The sequence below is a fragment of the Parambassis ranga genome, chromosome 2 (assembly GCF_900634625.1).
Source record: "Parambassis ranga chromosome 2, fParRan2.1, whole genome shotgun sequence".
Classification (NCBI taxonomy): domain Eukaryota; kingdom Metazoa; phylum Chordata; class Actinopteri; family Ambassidae; genus Parambassis; species Parambassis ranga.
In genome coordinates, this window is record NC_041023.1 from 3,290,475 (window position 1) to 3,309,379 (window position 18,905).

Sequence of the window (18,905 nt, forward strand, 5' to 3'; positions counted from 1 at the left end):
CTAAAGGCGCTCACCGAGCGTGACACTCCCTCTTGTGGCGAACGTTAGTAACTACGCCTTTAGTTGTCAAACACTTTCTCAGTGTGAAAATTTTTGTTGTAAATAATATTATTTAACACAAAATAATAATATAATAAAACGTAATAAAAATAAAGTTGGCCTTATTAAAACATTAACCACAATGTATCATAGCATAAAGAATATGTAAACTGTGTTGAAGCAGGGATGTTTGCACATGAACTCACTATTCCCACACATTCAGTGGTTGAGTGAGCCTGCTCTTCGAAAGGGCTAATGCAAACACACTCTGTGTGTGTGTGTGTGTGTGTGTGTGAGAGAGAGAGAGAGAGAGAGAGAGAGAGAGTCTAAACCAGAAGGACTTGGAGGGAAGAAATGACTCAAATATAGTAGTGAGGTTGAGCCCTGTGCCAGCTTGTGTTTGTGTACTCTCTTCTTCAAAGCAGCCTGGTACTTGTGGTCACTTTGAAAGGCATGAATAACACTGACCAAACCAAACTGACCGCCGTTCATTCTGTCCTGGCCGAAAGGGCGAGTCCCAAATGCCAGGAATTAACGCTCTGCCCATTTTGTTTTTCTTTTCTCTGCACATCTGCAGCTTCATGAAGTTTTGTCTGGAGAGATAAAGCAGAGAGACGATGAGGAGGAGGAGGAGGTGAAAGAACAGAGACAGGGAGTGAAGGCGAGCAAGGGTGCCCTTGAAACCATATAAAACCCTACAAAAATGAAAAATGACATTCCTGGGAGACAGAAGTGGTGGAACAGAGCGGAGACTGTCATCAGACAGGGAGCTCTGGGATGACAGATGGACTGCAGGCAGGGACGGGCGTAGATGGATGGAGAGTGGACTGAAAATGAGAGGAGTGTGAGTGAGTGTACACACAGCTGCAGAGGGTGGACTCAGACCTCATCATCTCCACTGGAACCACCAAATAAACAGGAAAAACGCAGTTATTTTCAAATCTGTCTCAGGAAAATGACAAACACACCAGGACGGAGGAAGAGGTGGTGAAGTTCTAATGATCAAAATGACCTCCAACCTTCTCTGCACAAATCCAGGCGGGTGTGTCCTTATCTCATATGGGGGCTATTTTCCAGAAATGTCCGGTTGCTGCCTGTCAGTCTGTGGTCTGCTGGTCAGGGATGACTACATGCACATGAGGAAAAGGGGGGAGTTACACTCCTTCCCTGTTTACATACCTAGAAACATACATTTACAAACTGTGTATCTTTAAGGAAGGGAACCAAATAACTTACTGACAACAGATGGTTTTACTGCAAGCATATTTTTAATACAAAAACAGAACAAAAAATTGTTTATAATTTTAGTTTTACACATTTTGCTTCGTAGTAACACCCTGCCCTCTCTCTCATCATCACACTGAGAGTAGCACAGCATCAAAAGGTGGCGGACTTGTCTCCTGAACCCCTCCCATCCCCCCCAAACCCCCCTCAGAGAGACAATAAATAAATAAAAATCACCTTAAGATGTCTTCCTTACTGTATTTTCATTAGTTTTCATAAACTTCATCTCTTACACCGAGATAACACAAAGACAACTCGGCCCCGCCAACGACGGGACATTTGAAAAAAAGCCTAGAAGAAGAAGAAGAAGAAGATGAGAGGACGCTGGAGGGGAGGACGAGATGCTCGGCCCAGGCTCTCTCTCTCTCTCTCTCTCTCTCTCTCTCTCTCCCTGTCATTCATATTTGTAGTTCTCTCTACACATGAAGGGCAAACCCCTTTGGTCGTAGTCAAACTGTTAGCAGTAAAGAAAGAAGAAACAAGGCTGCCACTAGAATCAGCGACCTAGTGAGTGATGTCATGTTACAATGAAAGAAGAAACACACGTACACACATCATCATGTCAAAATGAGTGGAGTGGACATCTTCCTGATACAAAAAACAAAAATAACATTTCTTTTAACCATAATACTAAATCACTCTGCCAACGGTGATATGACATGAAACTGAAAAATAAATAGATCTTTCTTTCAAGCTAGTTAACAAAAGTACAACTGGATTATAAATTAACCAAAAGAAAAACATTCGCAAATTAAACACTTGCATTCAGTGACTCAAGTCGATGACCTCTATTTATTTCCTGTAACAAAGACACACACAGAATACACACCACTGTATGTGTGTGTGTGTGTGTGTGTGTGTGTGTTGCTTGGTTGCTAAGGGCAACACACTGTAGACGTTAAGGTGGAACTGCAGAGGAAGAGACTGTTAGTGCATGCTGGTTGTCAGAGTCCGTGAACACGGTCATTAACACGGGGTTAGATTACACATGTCGTATACTGTGTCAGTAATGTGCTGTTAGCTGAGTGCGTCACCATAAAAATAGTCCTTTTCTATTGCCAGGCTGTGATGTTTTGTGTCGGATTGTTACGACGGCATGTGACAAAACCACACTGCCCTCTGCTGAAATGCACACACCAGGCCGATCTTAGCGTTCCAGCGGTCGGGAGGAGTCGGCTCTGCGGTGTTTGAGTGTGTGAGTGTTTGCCCTCAGCTGCAGCAGTACCGCCACCACCACCACCGGCCCTTTAAGTCTGAGGTCAGCCGGTGTGTGTGTGTGTGTGTGTGTGGACAGCTCTCTCCACACATCTGCTGAGGTGACTCTTTTTCTCGCCGTCCAGTCCGGAGGAAGCGACATGGCAGTCATTGCATATTTTCTTTTATAACTCATCGTTGAGGCATCTGGCCCACAAGCCAAAATAATTACCCACAATTCTTTTTTTTCTTTCTTTTCCTGAATGGCATTTGAGCTTTTTGTAGTCGTGGTGGTGGCGTGTCCCGCTCCCCGCCCCGCCTCTGTGTTAAAATGTGTGCGTCTTGTGTGTATAAAGCAGTCAGTCTAGACTTCCTGTCCGATCAGAGCAGAGTGTGTGAGTAAGGCAGCTTCATGTCAGGTCGGTTGGTGTTTGGTTCCTCGCTGGTGGGGAACAGAGCAGGAGACTGGAAGGCAAACGGGGGTCACTTCTTTAAAGGGGAACAGTCAGTGATGACCCCGCAGATTCTGGCTGGGTCCTGTCAGACCAGAACTCTTCTCCTGTTGTGCATGTTTTCAGTTGGTTTCAGAGGCCGGGGAAAGAGTGAGAGGGAGATTGTCTCAGCGTGTCCGTCTCCATCTTTCCCCTGAAAAGTATCAGTCATAGTGCAGGAACTCTACACAAGCCCTATGGATGGATGTTCACATTGATGCTGGTACACCCAAAATGGCCGTCGGCAGCGGCCCCAGCCTCTGTGAAGGAAGGGAGTAATGATGTTTGTGGCTGGTTTATTTCTTCGCAGAGCTTGGGGTCTTCGGGCTGGGCGCTTTCTTGGAGATGGTGGGGATCTTGGAAGGCTTGGCCCCGCTACCCGGCCGTCTCGGGGTGTCTGAAGTGTCGGAGCAGACAGAACGAGCGTCCTGCAGCTCAGATGTGTCTGAAGCATCGCTGCCGCGGCGACTGCTCGCCCTGCTGCCTGCTCTGCTGCCAGCTCGGCTGGTTGGACCGCTGGCTGTGGATGCTCCTCTCTTAGGATCTGAGTGGAAAACAGAGAGGAGGAAATGTTAGTAAAAATATATTTCAAAATCTCCTGTGTGTTAACTGCCTAAGCGCGTCTCACCTGTCCGTGATTTGCTGGCGTGTGTCGACCCTCCGTTCTCTCCGGTCAGTGAGCCTCGGCTCGAATGGAAGGTGGGCCTCTTCAGTTTGGACCCTGACGTCGCCCCCTGCAGGAGCACGCAGGAAACATCAGCTGTGGATAACGTTATCGCCCCTGATCTCTGTATGACAGACTGCGCTACATACAACACAATTCCTCCTCAACAAACAGACAACACACCACATTCACTGGGACATAAACAGACCTACAAACATCTGACAACGAATGGACGCACAGAGACACGAATATCAACAAACATCAATCGCTACTGTTGGATATATATTAGCTGACTATTTTCTTATTTCTTGTTCTTATACTCTGACTTATGGCGTCATATTTGCACCCTCACTTAAAAAAAAAGTGAACATTATCAGTATGTTACTAAATAAAACATGTCTTCTTTATAATGTTGCCTTCCAGTTTAATTTTCATTCATGAAAACCACCAAAAGTTTTCACCTGACAGCCGATTTTCTACCGTATGTGGCAGCGTGTGATCACCCAGGAGTTAGTGCAGCAGCAGGTTTGGTGGGGTGGGGTGGGACAGGGGTATGGATGGGTGGTTGGGTGGGAGGGGTGAGTGTGTTACCTCGTGCCCAGGAGTGGTGTAGCTGTGACCGAGATCTGGGCAGCAGTGGCACTTGGTTGGCGTTGGAGTTTTACTGTGTGCCAGCCAGGGCTTGGCATAGTCACGCGAGTGAGTATGGGAGGACTGAAGGGAGGAAGGGAAGGAAGGAAGGAAGGGAGGGAGGAAGGTAGGGTGGAGGGAAAGGAGAAGGAGCATAGCAGCATGGAGGAGGAGCAAACAGAGGGAGGAGGAGGGAGTTATGGAAGGAAGCGGGGGGGGGGGGGGGGGGGGGGGGGGGGGGGTGTTGGATAGCGAGGGAGTGCAACGCAGTGTGTTTTATGTCAGAGCAGGATTTATTTTTTAATAAAAGGACCCCACAAGTGAGGAAGGATGTTTTTAAAGCCAGGTTAGCAGGGGTGAACAACAGGAACGAGAGGAGAAGGCAAACAGATGAAAGGAAAAAACAAAACAAAAATCACAGTTAAGAATGATGCGACTTTTGACAAACAGGAGGATGACAATGTGTCACATAAATGCATAAAAATATACACACACAAACACACTGAACACTGACAGCAATGTTTTTACAATGTTTGACAAACAATGCTGGACTAACAGGTGACAACGACAAGAGACTTCACATGTAATCACTGTGACGATGTACTAATCCCCGGATTGTGTGGTTGTGTATGCTTGTCAGCCTAGTGCCTACATTTCCCACAGTGCTTCACTGTGATGTTGTTGTGTGAGCAGCAGCTAATGCAGCCAGAGGCCTTGAGGTGAGAGAGGAGTAGCAGGCTACAGGTGTCCGGTAAGGTGACCTTAGACCTCCACAGGCATCAGCTGGTGTATTAACCTTTTCCTGTATTCTTTTAGTACTCTTAACTCTTGCTGTTGTTGTTGTGTGTTGCATGTTATGTAATAAGGGCACTGTCTTTCCATGGAAGAACATGTAACTGCAAACTTACCCTGGATGACGCAGAGGCTGTCGGGGTTGCGGGAGCAGATGGAGCCGACGGGAGGGAGGCGCCGCTGTGGGAGGCCGAGGAGGAGGAGCGGGTGGGCGAGGCGTTGCGGGAGCCTGGTTTGGAGCGTCGGCCACGGGATCGGAATGCGGCCAGACCCTGAGATGCTCCTTCAGGAAGGATGAACTTCTCTCTGAGCTCCAGGTTGGTACGACCACGAGCTGGAGAGGGAGAGAGAGATGGAAAGAGGGAACAGAAATGTGAATGTTTTTCCTGCGTCAGCTGACGGTCTTTCCTCCAGCAGGGGGCAGCAGAGGCAGCGAGCAGAGTGAGGGAGAGAGTCAGTGCTTCCTTGGCTGCAGACATCAAAGTCGGTGCTTGTTTTCATTTGCATGTGAGCAGAGCAGGTGTTTGGAGAGGTGGACGAGGGTTTAAGGGATATCGTAAGTGCACTTTGGTTGAGTTGTTTTAAGGGAAGGGTGGGGTGGGGGGGAGACTAGTGAGGGAGGGGTTTGCTTGAGTGCAAAGGTAGCAGGAAAATTAATTTCATACGCAACGAAAGTCAGAAAATTGCTCACATAACCTATCAAAAGCCACCAAAAATAACACAGATCCCTTTAACAGAATATTTTTTTTATTTTCCTGCAGAGAATTAAAAACAGGAAGTCAGCCGTGGATAGATTAAACAAACGAGACAATGTGTTCAAGTTAGGAGGGCTGACACGAGCAGGCCAAGTGTGTCTGTGTCTGTTAGCTGCAGCACACTGACTCTGGCCTGTTGCTTCATACAGCGGTGAGACTTTCATTGCGTATTTTGGTAAAAACTTCTAAGAGCGCTGGGACAAACAGCACAGCATCTCTTCTCTGGTTTTTCAACATTTTAAGTTTGTTTTTACTTCTTGCTGCAAAGGAGCATCTCAGCTCTGCTGAGGATACACAGTTTATGTATAAATATATGCATGTGGGGGTCATGCCTGGTTTATGCTTAGCAGGAGAGAACCCAGAGGTTCAGGGCTTCTCCTCTCCTCAAAAGGACACTGAGCAGCATTCTTGGACAGAAAGAAGTGCAGCAGCAGCCCCAGCAGACAACAACAAGCCGGGAGAAGCCAGCCACAAAGAACAGAGTGAGGGGGACAACAGAAAAGAGAGAGAATAAAAATGTATGAAGACAGAAAGAGAGAAAATATACAGAGGGATCGGGAGGAAGAAAATAAAGTAGGAAGGAGGAGAGAGAGAGGGAGGAGAGGAGGCCTGCAGCTAGCTGTAGTAGCAGTGCAACTCGCGGCCTCACGGCCATCGTCCCAAGCAACCCAACAGCATGGCCAGTCAATTAAATGGGTGCACCCTACAATTATGTCCCCCCCCTCAAAGCAGGCCAGCCAGGTGCACCCTGTAATTGTGTCTCCCACCAACCAGACATCACATTTAAGGGAAGCCAGCATTATTAAAAAACCCAGGCTGGCCACGCCCAGGTCTTAGACATGTCCTTTTTTTCTTTAAGGCTAGTTGAAGACTTTAGTTTTTCCTGCATAAAACATGCTTCACAAATGTTCCTCTTTGGTTTAGGCTGGTCTTCTCTCTCTCATTCTAAAAATACCTATAACTAAATTATACAGACCAGGGGGTTGGCCAAATCCTGCTTTTGTTATGAGTGAGGAAAGCATGACGCAAACATGTGGCACACAGACAAGACTGACATCAACGCTTATACACACAAACCTGACCACACTTATAAACAGCACACACAGACACACGCACACACAAATATATGGACACACAGCTGTGGTAAAAGATGGGGACTGACAGCTGGACGGACAGACGAAGAGTGAGAGAGATGAGTGAGAGACAGAGAGGAAGTGTAGATACCTCGGCAGCAGAAATAGCCAGGAGTGACTGTCACTAAGAGACACAAGAGACAATGTGAAATAACTGCATGCTGGTGGGATGAAGAAAGTCACACACACATATACACACACACACACACACACAGATATCACGTCCTGGAAACACCCTGCAACACTCATGCACACACACGTCTTTGGAGTGTTAACCGATCTGTCACACACATACACAGAAGACCACTGGGGGTTCAGACGAGTGTCAGAGACCGCTGAAACGTGTTAAAAAATACATGAACAGATCAAGAATTCAGCCAGAAAAAGGAGGGGAGAGGTTGGGAGAAGGAAGAGCAGAACAGTGGGGAGACATAACGTTAGTCAGGTGATCACAGTCAGCAAGGCACAGCAACAAGGCCAAACCAACAGACCGAAGAAGAAGTAGAAGAAGAAAAGAAGAAGAAGAAGAAGAAGAGTAAAAACCAACAAAAAAGAAGAAACCTGGAGGAGAGAGTCCAGGAGAAAAACAAAAACAAACCAGACTGGCCGTTAGGAGAAAGCGTGAGAGATAGATTAGAAGTCCAACCTATACGAGATGAGATGGAGCTACTGGAATCGGAGCGGAGAATCTTAAGTCCTGGATGTTGCACTGGGAAAAGAGAAAAAGGGAGGGAGGAAGAGAGGGGGTGGAAGAAGGAGAGAACTGAGGACCATGCACCATGCAATACCACTGTTATATTTCAGAAAGAACAGACAGAGGAGAAAGAACCGGCCATGTATATACAGAAATAAAACGAGACGCGATAAAGATGGCCGACAGAGGACTGGCTCAGAGGGAACACAGAGAGAGGAGAGGGATGGAGAGAAAGAAACAAAAAACACACCGACATCACTGGAAGGAGAAAAAGTGCATGACTTCACGGTGTGTCCTGCTGACAGACCTGGACACTCCTGAGTGGGTTTGGATGGAGTGTTTTCCTTCACTGTAGCCTGTTCGTCTGTGTTGTCAGTTTAATGATATGTTTATAGGTCAGGATGCACGTTTGGAGGAGCAGTGTGAGAGTGTGCTGAAGTGCTAGAGCCCAACCGATCCATCATCTTGGCCACTGTCTTCTAAGACTAACCTAAGATCTTCTAAGATAAAGTTACATATGCATTTCTATCTGAAAACTTCTATCAAAATCCACGTCGGTCAGGCTCTTGTAAGTGTGTGTGAATGAAACAGGGTGAGAGAACGTGTAGGACAGAGCACTGCAGGTTATCGCTGTTTGGGTGTAAACGCCGCTCACCTCTGCATGGATCATTCTTGACAAGAAACTCATCTAGAGCCATCCAGCCGCCTCCGACTCTCACCATCACCGTGCTGCGCAGAATCCTGACCAGACGCAGCTGCTGAGAGTCACCGAACTGAGCCGGTGCAAATAAAGGAGGGAGGAGCAGTGAGGAGAAACGAGAGTGAAGAGCAGAGGACGAGTCAGTAAAACAACACACGATGCACTGAATTTAAATGATGAACAAATTATCAATCCATGCAAGAAAAACCATGCACTGACAGAGTCTCAGCCCAGTTCACCCAGCCGCTCAAATCTAAGCATCATCATGTTCAGGAGGAATTACTTGTATTCAGTATTTGAGGTTTCCAGACATTTCAAACCCATCTAGCAAAGCAGATCTCCAAGCAACACCAGCACAGAAGGAATTCCCTCAATCGTTCTCCAAGAGCCTTGATTTGCTTCCCAGCTTCAGTCCAAAAGCACACTGTACATCATCTAACCACTAATTACCCCTTCAGCCATGTCACTGTCGCCTGCGTCACACTGTGCAATTTGTCACTTTCAACATCAAACAAATCACAGCAGGAAAGATGAGAGGACGATGAAACCTGCCCACACGTAGCAAACCACCCACAGAGGAGTGCTTCTTCTGCTGTTTTATGTAATCGTGATTTAAATCTTAAATTTAAACGAGTGGAAGCAGAAGATGGTGCACACTGCTGCTTTCGTGGGAGCAGATTTCACTTGTCCGCTCACAGCAGTGGCAGTCACTTTACCTGGTTCCCGAGGAAGAACTACAATAAATCCGGTAGGCACGGAGCAGAAGAACACAAGGAGAAAGAAAAAGAGTGAGAGTGAAACAACACGTACTGATAACTGATGTCGGTAATGTATCAGAGAATACCGTTTATTTCTGTTTAATGTCCTCTAGGAAATGATGCTTTTTTCAGCTCAGAATTAGTGGTGAAAGCAAAAAAAGATGGAGTGGATATAAATTGATATGTGTGTCTATGTGCTGCTGATGAGGGTGAGGACAGAGGGATGAAGGAGGAGCAGCCGAGAAAGACAAAAAAAGACAGACAACAAATGTGGCCATTAGTATCCCCAGTGTCCTGCAGTCTGACACTGATTATCATCACCCTGTGGGTGATGATGGACGCACACAGGCTGTAGCAGTGGTCGTGATGGCCGATCAAGTAAGTGCTGCTGAAAACAGTCAAAACTGAGTTTATGGCTTCTGTAAAGTGCAGCACAGACACACAAACTGTTACAGGAGGCCTAAAATCAGTAGCAGGTTACACAGTATTGTTGTTAACAACAATGAACCCCCTGAATCCCAAGCATTTTGAGATGTTATTGGTCACTTTTTGGTTACTTCACAGGGATACTTCACCACGTTGAGGTACCACTTCCTGTTTAAGGCTACACTTACAGAATATACTGCAATTGGATTGGTTGGATTTGTTTTCACTAGATCTAGTTATATGCACTTGATTTGAGTCCAAACTCAACAATTTGTGAGTAAATGAGCTCAAGTTCTACCTGTTTATCTGCCAAGTGTGTATCTGTGCTGTCACTTTTACAGGGTAATATGAATGTTTTGGTGGACCTGGAGTGCTGTGAGATGTTATAAACACATTAGCGTTGTGGCATGTTATGATATTATGATACAGACATTTACACATGTATAAATACACCATGTTACCATGATGTGAGACGGGACACAAAGTGAGAATGCTGTGAGGTTAGGATGAGACGTTAACAGAGTGCAGATGCAGCCAGTTGTAAATGACAAAATAATCCTTTAAACAGAACTGGGTCAAACAGTGTTGAACAACTACACAATAACTGTGTACTATAAACAGTTCTCTTTCACATCATTTAGTATGTAAATCCTATAGCAGACTAAGCGAAACTCACCCGGTATTTGTTCTCTCCAATCTGCTCCACCTGGAACCTCTTGGCACATTTACACTGGGCCACCTGACGAGTTACCTGCACAAGCGACACGACAGACAAGATGTTAACAAATGCCATCTATTTCATACTTAGTGTGAATTTCTCTAAAGCCTTTCTCACCTCATCCTCTATCTTATCAGCATCAGTGGTTGGCCTGTAGGCATCTTTATTGGGATGGAGAGCAGCAACAAACTCATAGTAGTCGATGTAGCCGTCGCCATCTCTGTCAAAGATGTCTGCCACAGCCGACATCTCCAGCTTACTGGTTGGAAATTCTGCAACAGGAATTCAATTTTTTTCATTTTAATATTCATAAATATGAAAAAAAAAACTCATCCCACAACACAGAATAATCAACCAGACATACTGGAGGCCAGGATGCCGTCGATGAACTCCTGCCGCGTGATTTTTCCATCTTGGTCCTTGTCGATGCGTCTGAAGAAATCCATGACACGAGACTTTTTATGGTTCATCCAGCGCATGTACTTCTTCCTCCACACATCGAAGTCAAAATTGGCGAACTCTTTAAGCTGAAAAGCATAAAGAAAGGTGTTAAGTAACACTGTACACAACACAGAGATTAAACTATGATGATATAGTTCTCTACCTCCTCCAGCCTGTCCAGAGCATCATTGAGTTTTCGCTGGCGGTCGAGAGCCAGCAGCCACACCTGCTGCCACCGCGCACAGAGCTGGTTGAGTCGAGGGTTGCCCCCTGATAGTTGCATGGCTGCCTGCTGCTGCTGCTGCTGCTGATGTTGTTGCTGGTGTTTGCCTGTAAAGAGTGAAATAGAGCAATATGAGTATCTGTTGCTAACATAAGTATGTGCTCACTAAGAGGTAAACACGTACGAGCTCCTCTCCTCTCAGCCAAGCTGCTGGGATGCTCAGCTGGCTTCCTTTTGTAGCTCTTCGTCACTTTGTCAACGTCTGGCTGCTTCCTCGTCATCTCCTCCATAAACATCTGACAACAACAAACACCGACAGTGAGGAATCCAAACACACAGTTCAGGCTTCAGAGTTAGAGCAAACAACCCATGAGTCGCTCAGGAAACCCACCTGGTGTTCTGTGATGAGCGTCTTAAGCTGAGGGATGTCCTGAGGAAGAGGCTCTGTGTCTCTCTGGACCAATGTGGTCTCAGCCCACTGCAGCCATGACAACAGCTCCTCCAGCAGGTTGGCATTGTTGAGCACCTCGTTTAGAGCCGTCTCCAGACGCTGCTCATGCTGTTTGGCCCAAGTCAGCACCTGAACAGCAAAGATGTGTATTCACAGAAGTTTATATAGATAGGATGTCTGATGATGGTTCCTTTAGTTTAATGGCCTTCCCTACCTCTTCAAAGCGTGCCCTGATAATGGTGATCCAGTGTTTAATGGTGGTGATGGAGTCCGGGTGACACACAGTCAGGATGCCCTCTCCCATGCCGGCAGCCTTGTTGACGTCTGCCCTTTTCTCCTCCACGGTGCTCATGAAGTCTCGATGTGTGTGAAGGAGTGCCTGAAGAGTCTCGGCCTCCTCGGGGAGAACACCGCGGAAACGAAGGGTCTGCTCTGCCTCTGAGAGCCACTCCAGGAGAACCTGCACCGCTGTACGAAACTCCTCGGCCTGACAGAGGAAAAGTTTAAATATGACCTTTGTGTTATCTCAGATTTTATTTTTAAGGAAACACATCAGCTGGCAGTCTTCTCTCTGACCTGTTTGAGGGCCTGCTGCAGGCGGGTCTGCTTGGTGACGGACAGCGCACACACTGTGTCCCAGCGGTTGCTGAGCTCCTGAAGCTGAACTTTGACCCATGCTGTGTCGTCGCGGCCAGTGTCCATCAGCTCCCGAGCTGAGCGCTTCAGAGCCTGAACACTGCTGGTTCTCTTGCCCAGATCTTTTTGGAAAGCCTGCGTGTGCAGATATCAATCAGTGTTATCAAACTGCAGCTAAGAGCAGAAAAAGGCAGTTATTGGACTGTTAGGCACACACACACCTTGTGTGAATCCATGAGGTTGGACACCAAGTCCAGGTCTCCATGGACAGGCTGGTCTTCAGCCAGCTGAGGCTCCACTCGGTACAGCCAGTCTACCAAGGCCTGGAGAGCTTCAGCAAACTGGCCTGAGAACAGCAGAGCCTCCTCCAGCTTGTGTTGTCTGGATGGAGAGGAGACAACAACAGTTGTTCAATATTTTTCTGTGATGTAAAGCTAAAACTTGTTTTTGGTTTATTTATATCTACTTCACCTCTCCACACTTTTTCCACAGACGGTGTCCCACTTGTCCCGGACTTCTCCTACCAGGTGATCCAGTTTCTGGGTGTCAGCAGGCAGTTGAGCTTTGTCCCTCATGGCTCTTCCAGACCTCACTGTGGTGTCGTAAACAGGCTGCTTTGATCCCAATGCTTTCTGAAACTCCTGTAGAGGTGAAAGAACAGAGAGATTTGTATAGAGAAGCAAGGGATTTGTTGTCTCTCTCTCCTTGCATCCTATCAGCTGACAGTACCTTGTGTTTAGCCAGTTGTACTTTGATCTTGTCTGGCTCATTGGAGATCTCCAGCTCTGAGTCCAGCCTTTTCTCGGCTTCTTCTAGCCAGTCTGTCAGCTTCCTCCAGGCCTCGTGGAACTAAACAAATTGTTTTATATTTGAAAACACCTTTTAGCTACAGGAGTCCAGAAGTTATGTGATGTGACAAATATCTCTTTGTAACAGAAGGAGTCAGTTCACGTTACCTGTTTGGCTCGTTTGCGGGCCTCATCTAGATGCCGTCCACGGTCCAGTGACCTCTGGACCAGCTTGTCCCAGCGAGCCTGGACGCTGAGAAGTAAGTTCTTGATAAGAACCACATCCTGTTTCAGGCTGGCAAAGCGAAGCTGAGAGCCGGCTTTCTCCAAAGCCAGGACCTGCTCTCGGTGGGTGTTCACCTCGTTCACGAACACCTGGACAGACACAGAGGAACGTTAATAAGGAGTTAAATGTTGGAGAAAGACATTTTTAAGTAATGATGTCTAGTATGTACCTTGTGCTCATCAATCTGGAAGAGGACAGTGTCCAGTATGAGGCTGGGAGGCTGGGCCATGTTAAGGGTTTGTTCAGCCTGAGTTAGCCAGTTGATGGTGTCCTGCAGAGAAGTCTGAAAACCTGTTGCCAAGGATAGGGCCTCTTCCAGTTTTCCCTGGAAGTTTTAAAGTTAAAAATTAACAACAAACCTGCACTAAGATCAAACACAGGGAAGAAACATATATCCACACAGTCTTACCCTGCGGTCATCTATCTTGGTATTGAGGCTGCCCCACTTGTTCTGCAGCATGGCCAGGTTCTGCTGGGTCTGGGTGGTACCTGGTCCTGCTTCCTCTCCTCCACGAGCCAGCAGCATGGACTCTCCCTGATCCAACAGGCGGTGGTACTGGTCAGCCCGCTGAGTCAGCTGGGCCTGAAGCTCCTGCAAAGCGGGAAGGACACAAACAAGAAGTGGCGGTCTGGTGAGGTGAGTGTCGTTGCGTCTTAACTGGCTAGTTTGGAACAAGGGAGGCTATTAAAGTTTCATAGTCACCATATGCCAAGTGTCTCCGAGTGTAAGCTCAATATCTGATGTTTGAGGAGGTGTGTCTGTGTATTGTGCATGACACTGTGAGGTGTAATACGACTCTGTTACCATGTGTTGTTGTAGCTGCTCTCTCGCCGTTTCAGGCAGACCTCCTGTTGGTTTGGCAGCAGACAGCTGGCTCTCTGTTCTCCTCAGCCACTGGAGGAACTCCTCCAACTCTCCATGGAAACCTTCAGCCTACAAAGACACAGGTGAGGTGGGTAAAGGTAAATGAATAACTACACATTTTATCCAGCATGTTTCCTTTTGTCCCTTTAACAAAGTGTGTTTTCATTGTAGTTAAAGAGAACCAAAATAAGCACCTGCTGCAGGGCAGCTTCCAGCAGTTTCTGCCGCTCCTGGGTCTTGAGCAGCAGACTCTCCCAGCTCTGGTTGAGCTGATCCAGCTGATCCCTCAGGTGGCTGGCTTCATCACCAGGAGATGACTCCAGGAGCTCAGCGCCAGCACTGTTCACAGTCTCCACAGTGGCATGATGGGACAGCACATCATTACGCAAAACCTGGGAAGGTATGAAAGGAAAGAATTGGACTTTTTAGAAGATGACACTTTTTTCTTCTTTGTTCTTCTTCAGTTTGAAATGAATCGAGACATACGTGGTGTTTAGCCAGCTCAATCTCGATGGCCTTGGGGTCGGAGTTGACTGGGCGTTGTGTGTCCAGGGTGGTGTGTGTGTGGCTCAGCCAGGCTTGCAGCTCTGACAGGGCGTGCTGGAACTGACCCAGTGCCAGGAGGGCTGCCTCCAGCTTGTGCTGTTGTTGAATAAAGAGACAAGTTCTGACTTAAAAATAAGAGTCCAAAGGCCAATACTTGCAGATTTCCGAGAGGGGAACCAGAGGAGCAACAGATGAGATGATTTTATTACCTGTCTCTGAGTTATTTTATCTCCCAGATTGTCCCAGAGGTGTCGTAGTTCAGTCAGCGGCTCCTGAATCATGTCTCTGTCTGTCTGATCGGACACTTTTTTCAGCAGCAGCTCCCCCTGGTGGCAGAGCTTTTCCATGTCAATCTGCTGCTGGTAAACCTCCACCTTGTACTGCTGCTCAGGGTGAACAAAAGAGAGAAGGTTGTTGTTAATAAATCATCAGATCTAGATCTAGACAATGTTTCCAGAAACTCAGTAGGAAACCATCACGCCAACCTTGAGCTCTTCAATTTGCTGTTTGACAGTTCCCAGGTCTGTCCCCACAGTCGACATCTCACACAGTTTGATCACTGCATTGTCCAGGTAGTCAAACATAGACTGGAAAGATACAGAGAGAGATACAGAGAGAGATTCAAACTACATTACAGACGCTACTTACAATCTTGCAACTTTCTTTTTGATTTAAATAAAAAATGAAAAAACAACAACTCTGCTATACACACCTGCAGTGCATCTTGATACTGAACTGAGGCAGTCATGGCCTCCTCCAGTCTCTCCATCCTCTCTCTCCATGTTCGGTTCAGACCCTCCCAGGCAGCATTCATCTAAGAGAAAGACAGAACGAGGATTTACATTAGCAGGTTGAATATTGCACATTATGTCATTTTTTGCAAAATTCCACTGCCTTGATTTATCACCTCGTCTATGGTCTTCTTAACTTCAGGTTTCTCAGTTTCTCCGCAGGCAAAGATGAGGTCAGCCCCAAGGGTCCTGACAAACTCCAGCTCCTCCCTCAAGCCGTCTGTCTCTGCCTTGATGGCCTAGAAGTAAAAAAGAATCATTATTTAGTGTCTCTCATTACACCACCCGCTGGTTCTTTTCTGGTCTTCTGTACCTCAGCAGCCTCGATCTGTTGTTTGATGAGTGATGGGTCCACCCCAGGGTCCTCCAGCTCTCTCACAATGTCCTGGGAGTCTCTGAGCGTGCTCAGCAGCGCGGCTACATCAGCCCAGAACTTGCCAGCCAGGTCCAGGACGTCGTTCAGCTTGCCTTCCCGGTCCTCTGCTCGCTGCCGGATCTCATCCCACAGAGAGCGCAGGCGCAGGAGGCGGGAACGGACAGCTGCAGGAAAAAGGTGAGAGGGGTGATGCTTTAAACAGGCTGGTGGGACCTTACTGGGGATTAGCAAGACTTTTGCCATCTTGTGTGCTGGTATGTTAAGTCCATTATGAGTACACTTCCACTATCACTGCACAGTGAGGCCTTTTATTGTCAAAAACGCTACCAAAGCATAAAGGGGGAGAACATAACAAAGACGTGTGTGTGTTCAGTCTAACCATGTAATAGCACTGAAGGAACTGATTCTGGAGGAACATTTGCCAGTTAGACATGCCTAACTGGCACCAGGCCAGTGGGCAGACTGTCAAATGTTGAAATAAAACAGAATCAGTTCCTTCAGTGTTATTGCATGATTAGACTGAACACACACGTCTTTGTTATGTTCTGCCCTGAAGAACTTTATGCTTTGCTTTGGCCAGTCGATTGTTCTCTGTGAACTTGTTGGACTCACACCCACAATAAGCTAATAATTTTCACCCAGATTACAGAACAACATTCCGTTTGTGTCTCTGTTCTGCACACTTTTATTTGATTTAAAAATGTTGGCAGTGTGTGTTTGGGCCAAATTATAGCCTGATAATAGTCACACACTGAAGGTGCACAACAGGAGTTGGCAGCCTGTGTATCAGCCAAGAAGCCTTCATTACACCAAATGAATTTATTATATATTCTAGTTATTTGAGTTTAAAAAGTGTTACCCTGTTTAACACATGAACTATGTGACCTGCCTGTCTAAGTATGACATGGCTGTCACTGCTAGACACATTTTCCTCTCACCCTGAGCAGCAGGATCGTCGTGAGCCGCTCTGCCGATGAGCTCCTCTCCGCGGGCACAGAGGGCGGAGAAGCTTGGCAGCAGCTTGTCCAGTTCCAGCCCCTGGGCTCGGTGCTCTGCCAGCTGCTCCCTGATCTTCTCCACCTCTGCTGCCACTGGGGGAGGCTGCCGGAGCCGCTGCACCGCCCCCTCCAGAGTCTCCAACAGTGGGTCCATCTTGTCATGAAACTGAAGGTGGAAGGAGAAGAGGAGAGTTATGAGGAGGAGGAAGAGTGCTGTTTGATCGCTGGGTGACATTCTGAAAGTGGGAAAATACTGAGATATTATGTGGGTGGCCAGCCATCTGTGGCAGGCTGCAGTAACTTTTTGGTATTAACTTTTATATCAGACTTCTGGGGGATGTAGCACAGCAGTATTAATATTTTAATATTGCATATTCAGCTTGTTATCCAGGTTGTGTAACTCTCACAAAGTTCAATTTAATCTACCAAGGAAAAGGGAGCTTTCAAGGAGACATTTAATTAAAATGTCACACAACAAAACAAATCTTACCACAAGGACAACATAATGTGATACAAAAGGAGCACTAGGACTAGCTTTAACAACCTGAATCAAACCTCGTTAGACTAGATTTAACACGACAGTTATCTGCAAACATCAAATGTTTATATTCTTTCTGTGGCCTGCAGTGCCATTCAACCAGCTCAACCTGGTCACAAAAGAAACTCCCTAGACCTTGTTGTGAGCAATTTGATGTAGAAATTATTATCTGACCAGATACACTTGCTAACCATAGCACTATGCAGAAGGCAGTCCACTTGCATCCACCCGCATGGCGACAGACAACAAGCCATTCGTCATAGGTGAATGTACGCTGCCTTCTATGGGGTGACACAGTTGCCTGGTATAGTTTGACTAAAAAAAAAACCTGACCAGATAAAAAGCACTGCAGGCCACAGGAAAAATGTGAACATTTGGGTGAACCGTCAAGTCAGTTCTACAGATCTGGTTCAGTCATGTGGGCACTTGAGGTCGGTAAAAGCATGATTGAGAATGTTTAAATCAGTAAATCTGCTGCTGAGATTTTAATAACATACACTTAATTCATAATTTTGGAAATTAAATATGTATTTATGATGTGGTCAGGTTGTCATTTGATCAGTGATTGATCAGTGGTCAGTGGTCTTACCTCTACCAGCTGGGTGATTGCAGTGAGCAGTGACCATGGAGAAAATGGTGGTGAGGGGCAACACACACAGCATAATCCACAATGAACGAGGGATGGGATGGAGCAGGGGAAACGGGTTGTGAAGGTTAAGTAAGAGGATGAAGGTGGGGGAGGGGGAGAAGACAAGGAAACGGTTGTTTTTAGGACGGAGTGAGGAGGGGGGGTGAGGAGGGTGAGGTGCAGGTGAAGGGAAGGAGAAGAAGGAGCAAGGCATGGATTGGTGTGATGGGTGGGTGGAGGGTGGAGAAATAACACAATGAGTTAAATCAGAGTCATGCATACAAGTACAAACTGATAAACTGCGGCAGTGATGTCTCATGAGATGAAGCGCAAAGAGAAAACTAAACTATAAGAAGACATGATGTCAAAGCCTGAATGTGTGTTGTGTGTGAGCTACTGTGAAGTGAGAAGAAACTCGTGTAGATGTTTCAATGTTCTAATGAGATGTAAACTTGACACCAGGTCCAAAAACAACAAAATAAAACAGCTCTAATCAAATGTGTGACACTGCACTGTAAAATCTCATTTAGTATAAAGCAAGCAACAGCGACAAAAACACACTCACATAAACCTCATGCTGTTTAGTAATCATGTCACACTGCCTCGTCTCTCTCAAACACTAAATAACAAGCTCTAAACAGACCTGGGCTAAATAACAGCTCTTCACTGTGTGCTGAGGGCCAGATGTGTGCAGTTTAACAAATTAGGTCAGTCTACAACCTAAATTTAAGCCACGTCACAACCTTCTGAATCTCTGGTATCTAAGAGAAATTAACATTTAGACCCAGGTCTGCCATCAAAACATAAATAAACTCTGTGATGTACCTGTGCAGACTGAGACACTGCCTCGTCCAGTGCTGTTGCACGACCTTTGACCTCCTCTTTGATGGCCAGGTAGCGTCTCTCAGCAACGGCGTAGCGCTGCGTCACCGACGCCCCCTCGTGGAGGCTGAGCTCAGCCAGCTGAGGCCCGATCTTGAGCAGCTTGTCAATGTGGGGCTTGTGCTCGGCGATGGATTCCCGGAGCAGCTGGAGAGGAAATGAAGCACACACAGAGTGA

General features: G+C 46.7%; 1 protein-coding gene across 21 annotated transcripts in view; it reads right to left on the reverse strand.

Annotated features, from left to right (window-relative positions):
• Nucleotides 1–1,366: 1,366 nt before the first annotated feature.
• macf1a (microtubule actin crosslinking factor 1a) overlaps nt 1,367–18,905 on the reverse strand; it is a 153,788-nt gene continuing 136,249 nt past the window's right edge. For 9 of the 21 annotated variants that reach the window (XM_028422185.1, XM_028422144.1, XM_028422151.1 and 6 more), the window contains 33 exons: nt 18,671–18,874; nt 17,807–17,815; nt 16,620–16,845; nt 15,619–15,845; nt 15,422–15,544; nt 15,227–15,328; nt 15,000–15,101; nt 14,724–14,897; nt 14,455–14,610; nt 14,163–14,360; nt 13,909–14,037; nt 13,513–13,695; nt 13,273–13,428; nt 12,986–13,192; nt 12,759–12,878; nt 12,501–12,670; nt 12,251–12,410; nt 11,970–12,164; nt 11,608–11,880; nt 11,334–11,522; nt 11,127–11,238; nt 10,883–11,049; nt 10,643–10,805; nt 10,396–10,550; nt 10,237–10,311; nt 9,093–9,110; nt 8,332–8,449; nt 7,629–7,691; nt 7,074–7,106; nt 5,211–5,428; nt 4,264–4,386; nt 3,637–3,742; nt 3,305–3,552 (listed from right to left, as the gene is read on the reverse strand). In XM_028422185.1, the coding sequence (XP_028277986.1) occupies nt 3,305–3,552; nt 3,637–3,742; nt 4,264–4,386; nt 5,211–5,428; nt 7,074–7,106; nt 7,629–7,691; nt 8,332–8,449; nt 9,093–9,110; nt 10,237–10,311; nt 10,396–10,550; nt 10,643–10,805; nt 10,883–11,049; nt 11,127–11,238; nt 11,334–11,522; nt 11,608–11,880; nt 11,970–12,164; nt 12,251–12,410; nt 12,501–12,670; nt 12,759–12,878; nt 12,986–13,192; nt 13,273–13,428; nt 13,513–13,695; nt 13,909–14,037; nt 14,163–14,360; nt 14,455–14,610; nt 14,724–14,897; nt 15,000–15,101; nt 15,227–15,328; nt 15,422–15,544; nt 15,619–15,845; nt 16,620–16,845; nt 17,807–17,815; nt 18,671–18,874 (4,902 nt within the window). Of the gene's footprint in view, nt 3,553–3,636; nt 3,743–4,263; nt 4,387–5,210; nt 5,429–7,073; nt 7,107–7,628; nt 7,692–8,331; nt 8,450–9,092; nt 9,111–10,236; nt 10,312–10,395; nt 10,551–10,642; nt 10,806–10,882; nt 11,050–11,126; nt 11,239–11,333; nt 11,523–11,607; nt 11,881–11,969; nt 12,165–12,250; nt 12,411–12,500; nt 12,671–12,758; nt 12,879–12,985; nt 13,193–13,272; nt 13,429–13,512; nt 13,696–13,908; nt 14,038–14,162; nt 14,361–14,454; nt 14,611–14,723; nt 14,898–14,999; nt 15,102–15,226; nt 15,329–15,421; nt 15,545–15,618; nt 15,846–16,619; nt 16,846–17,806; nt 17,816–18,670; nt 18,875–18,905 lie in introns of all 21 variants that reach the window. The other 12 variants (XM_028422264.1, XM_028422242.1, XM_028422129.1 and 9 more) reach the window with 11 other exon arrangements.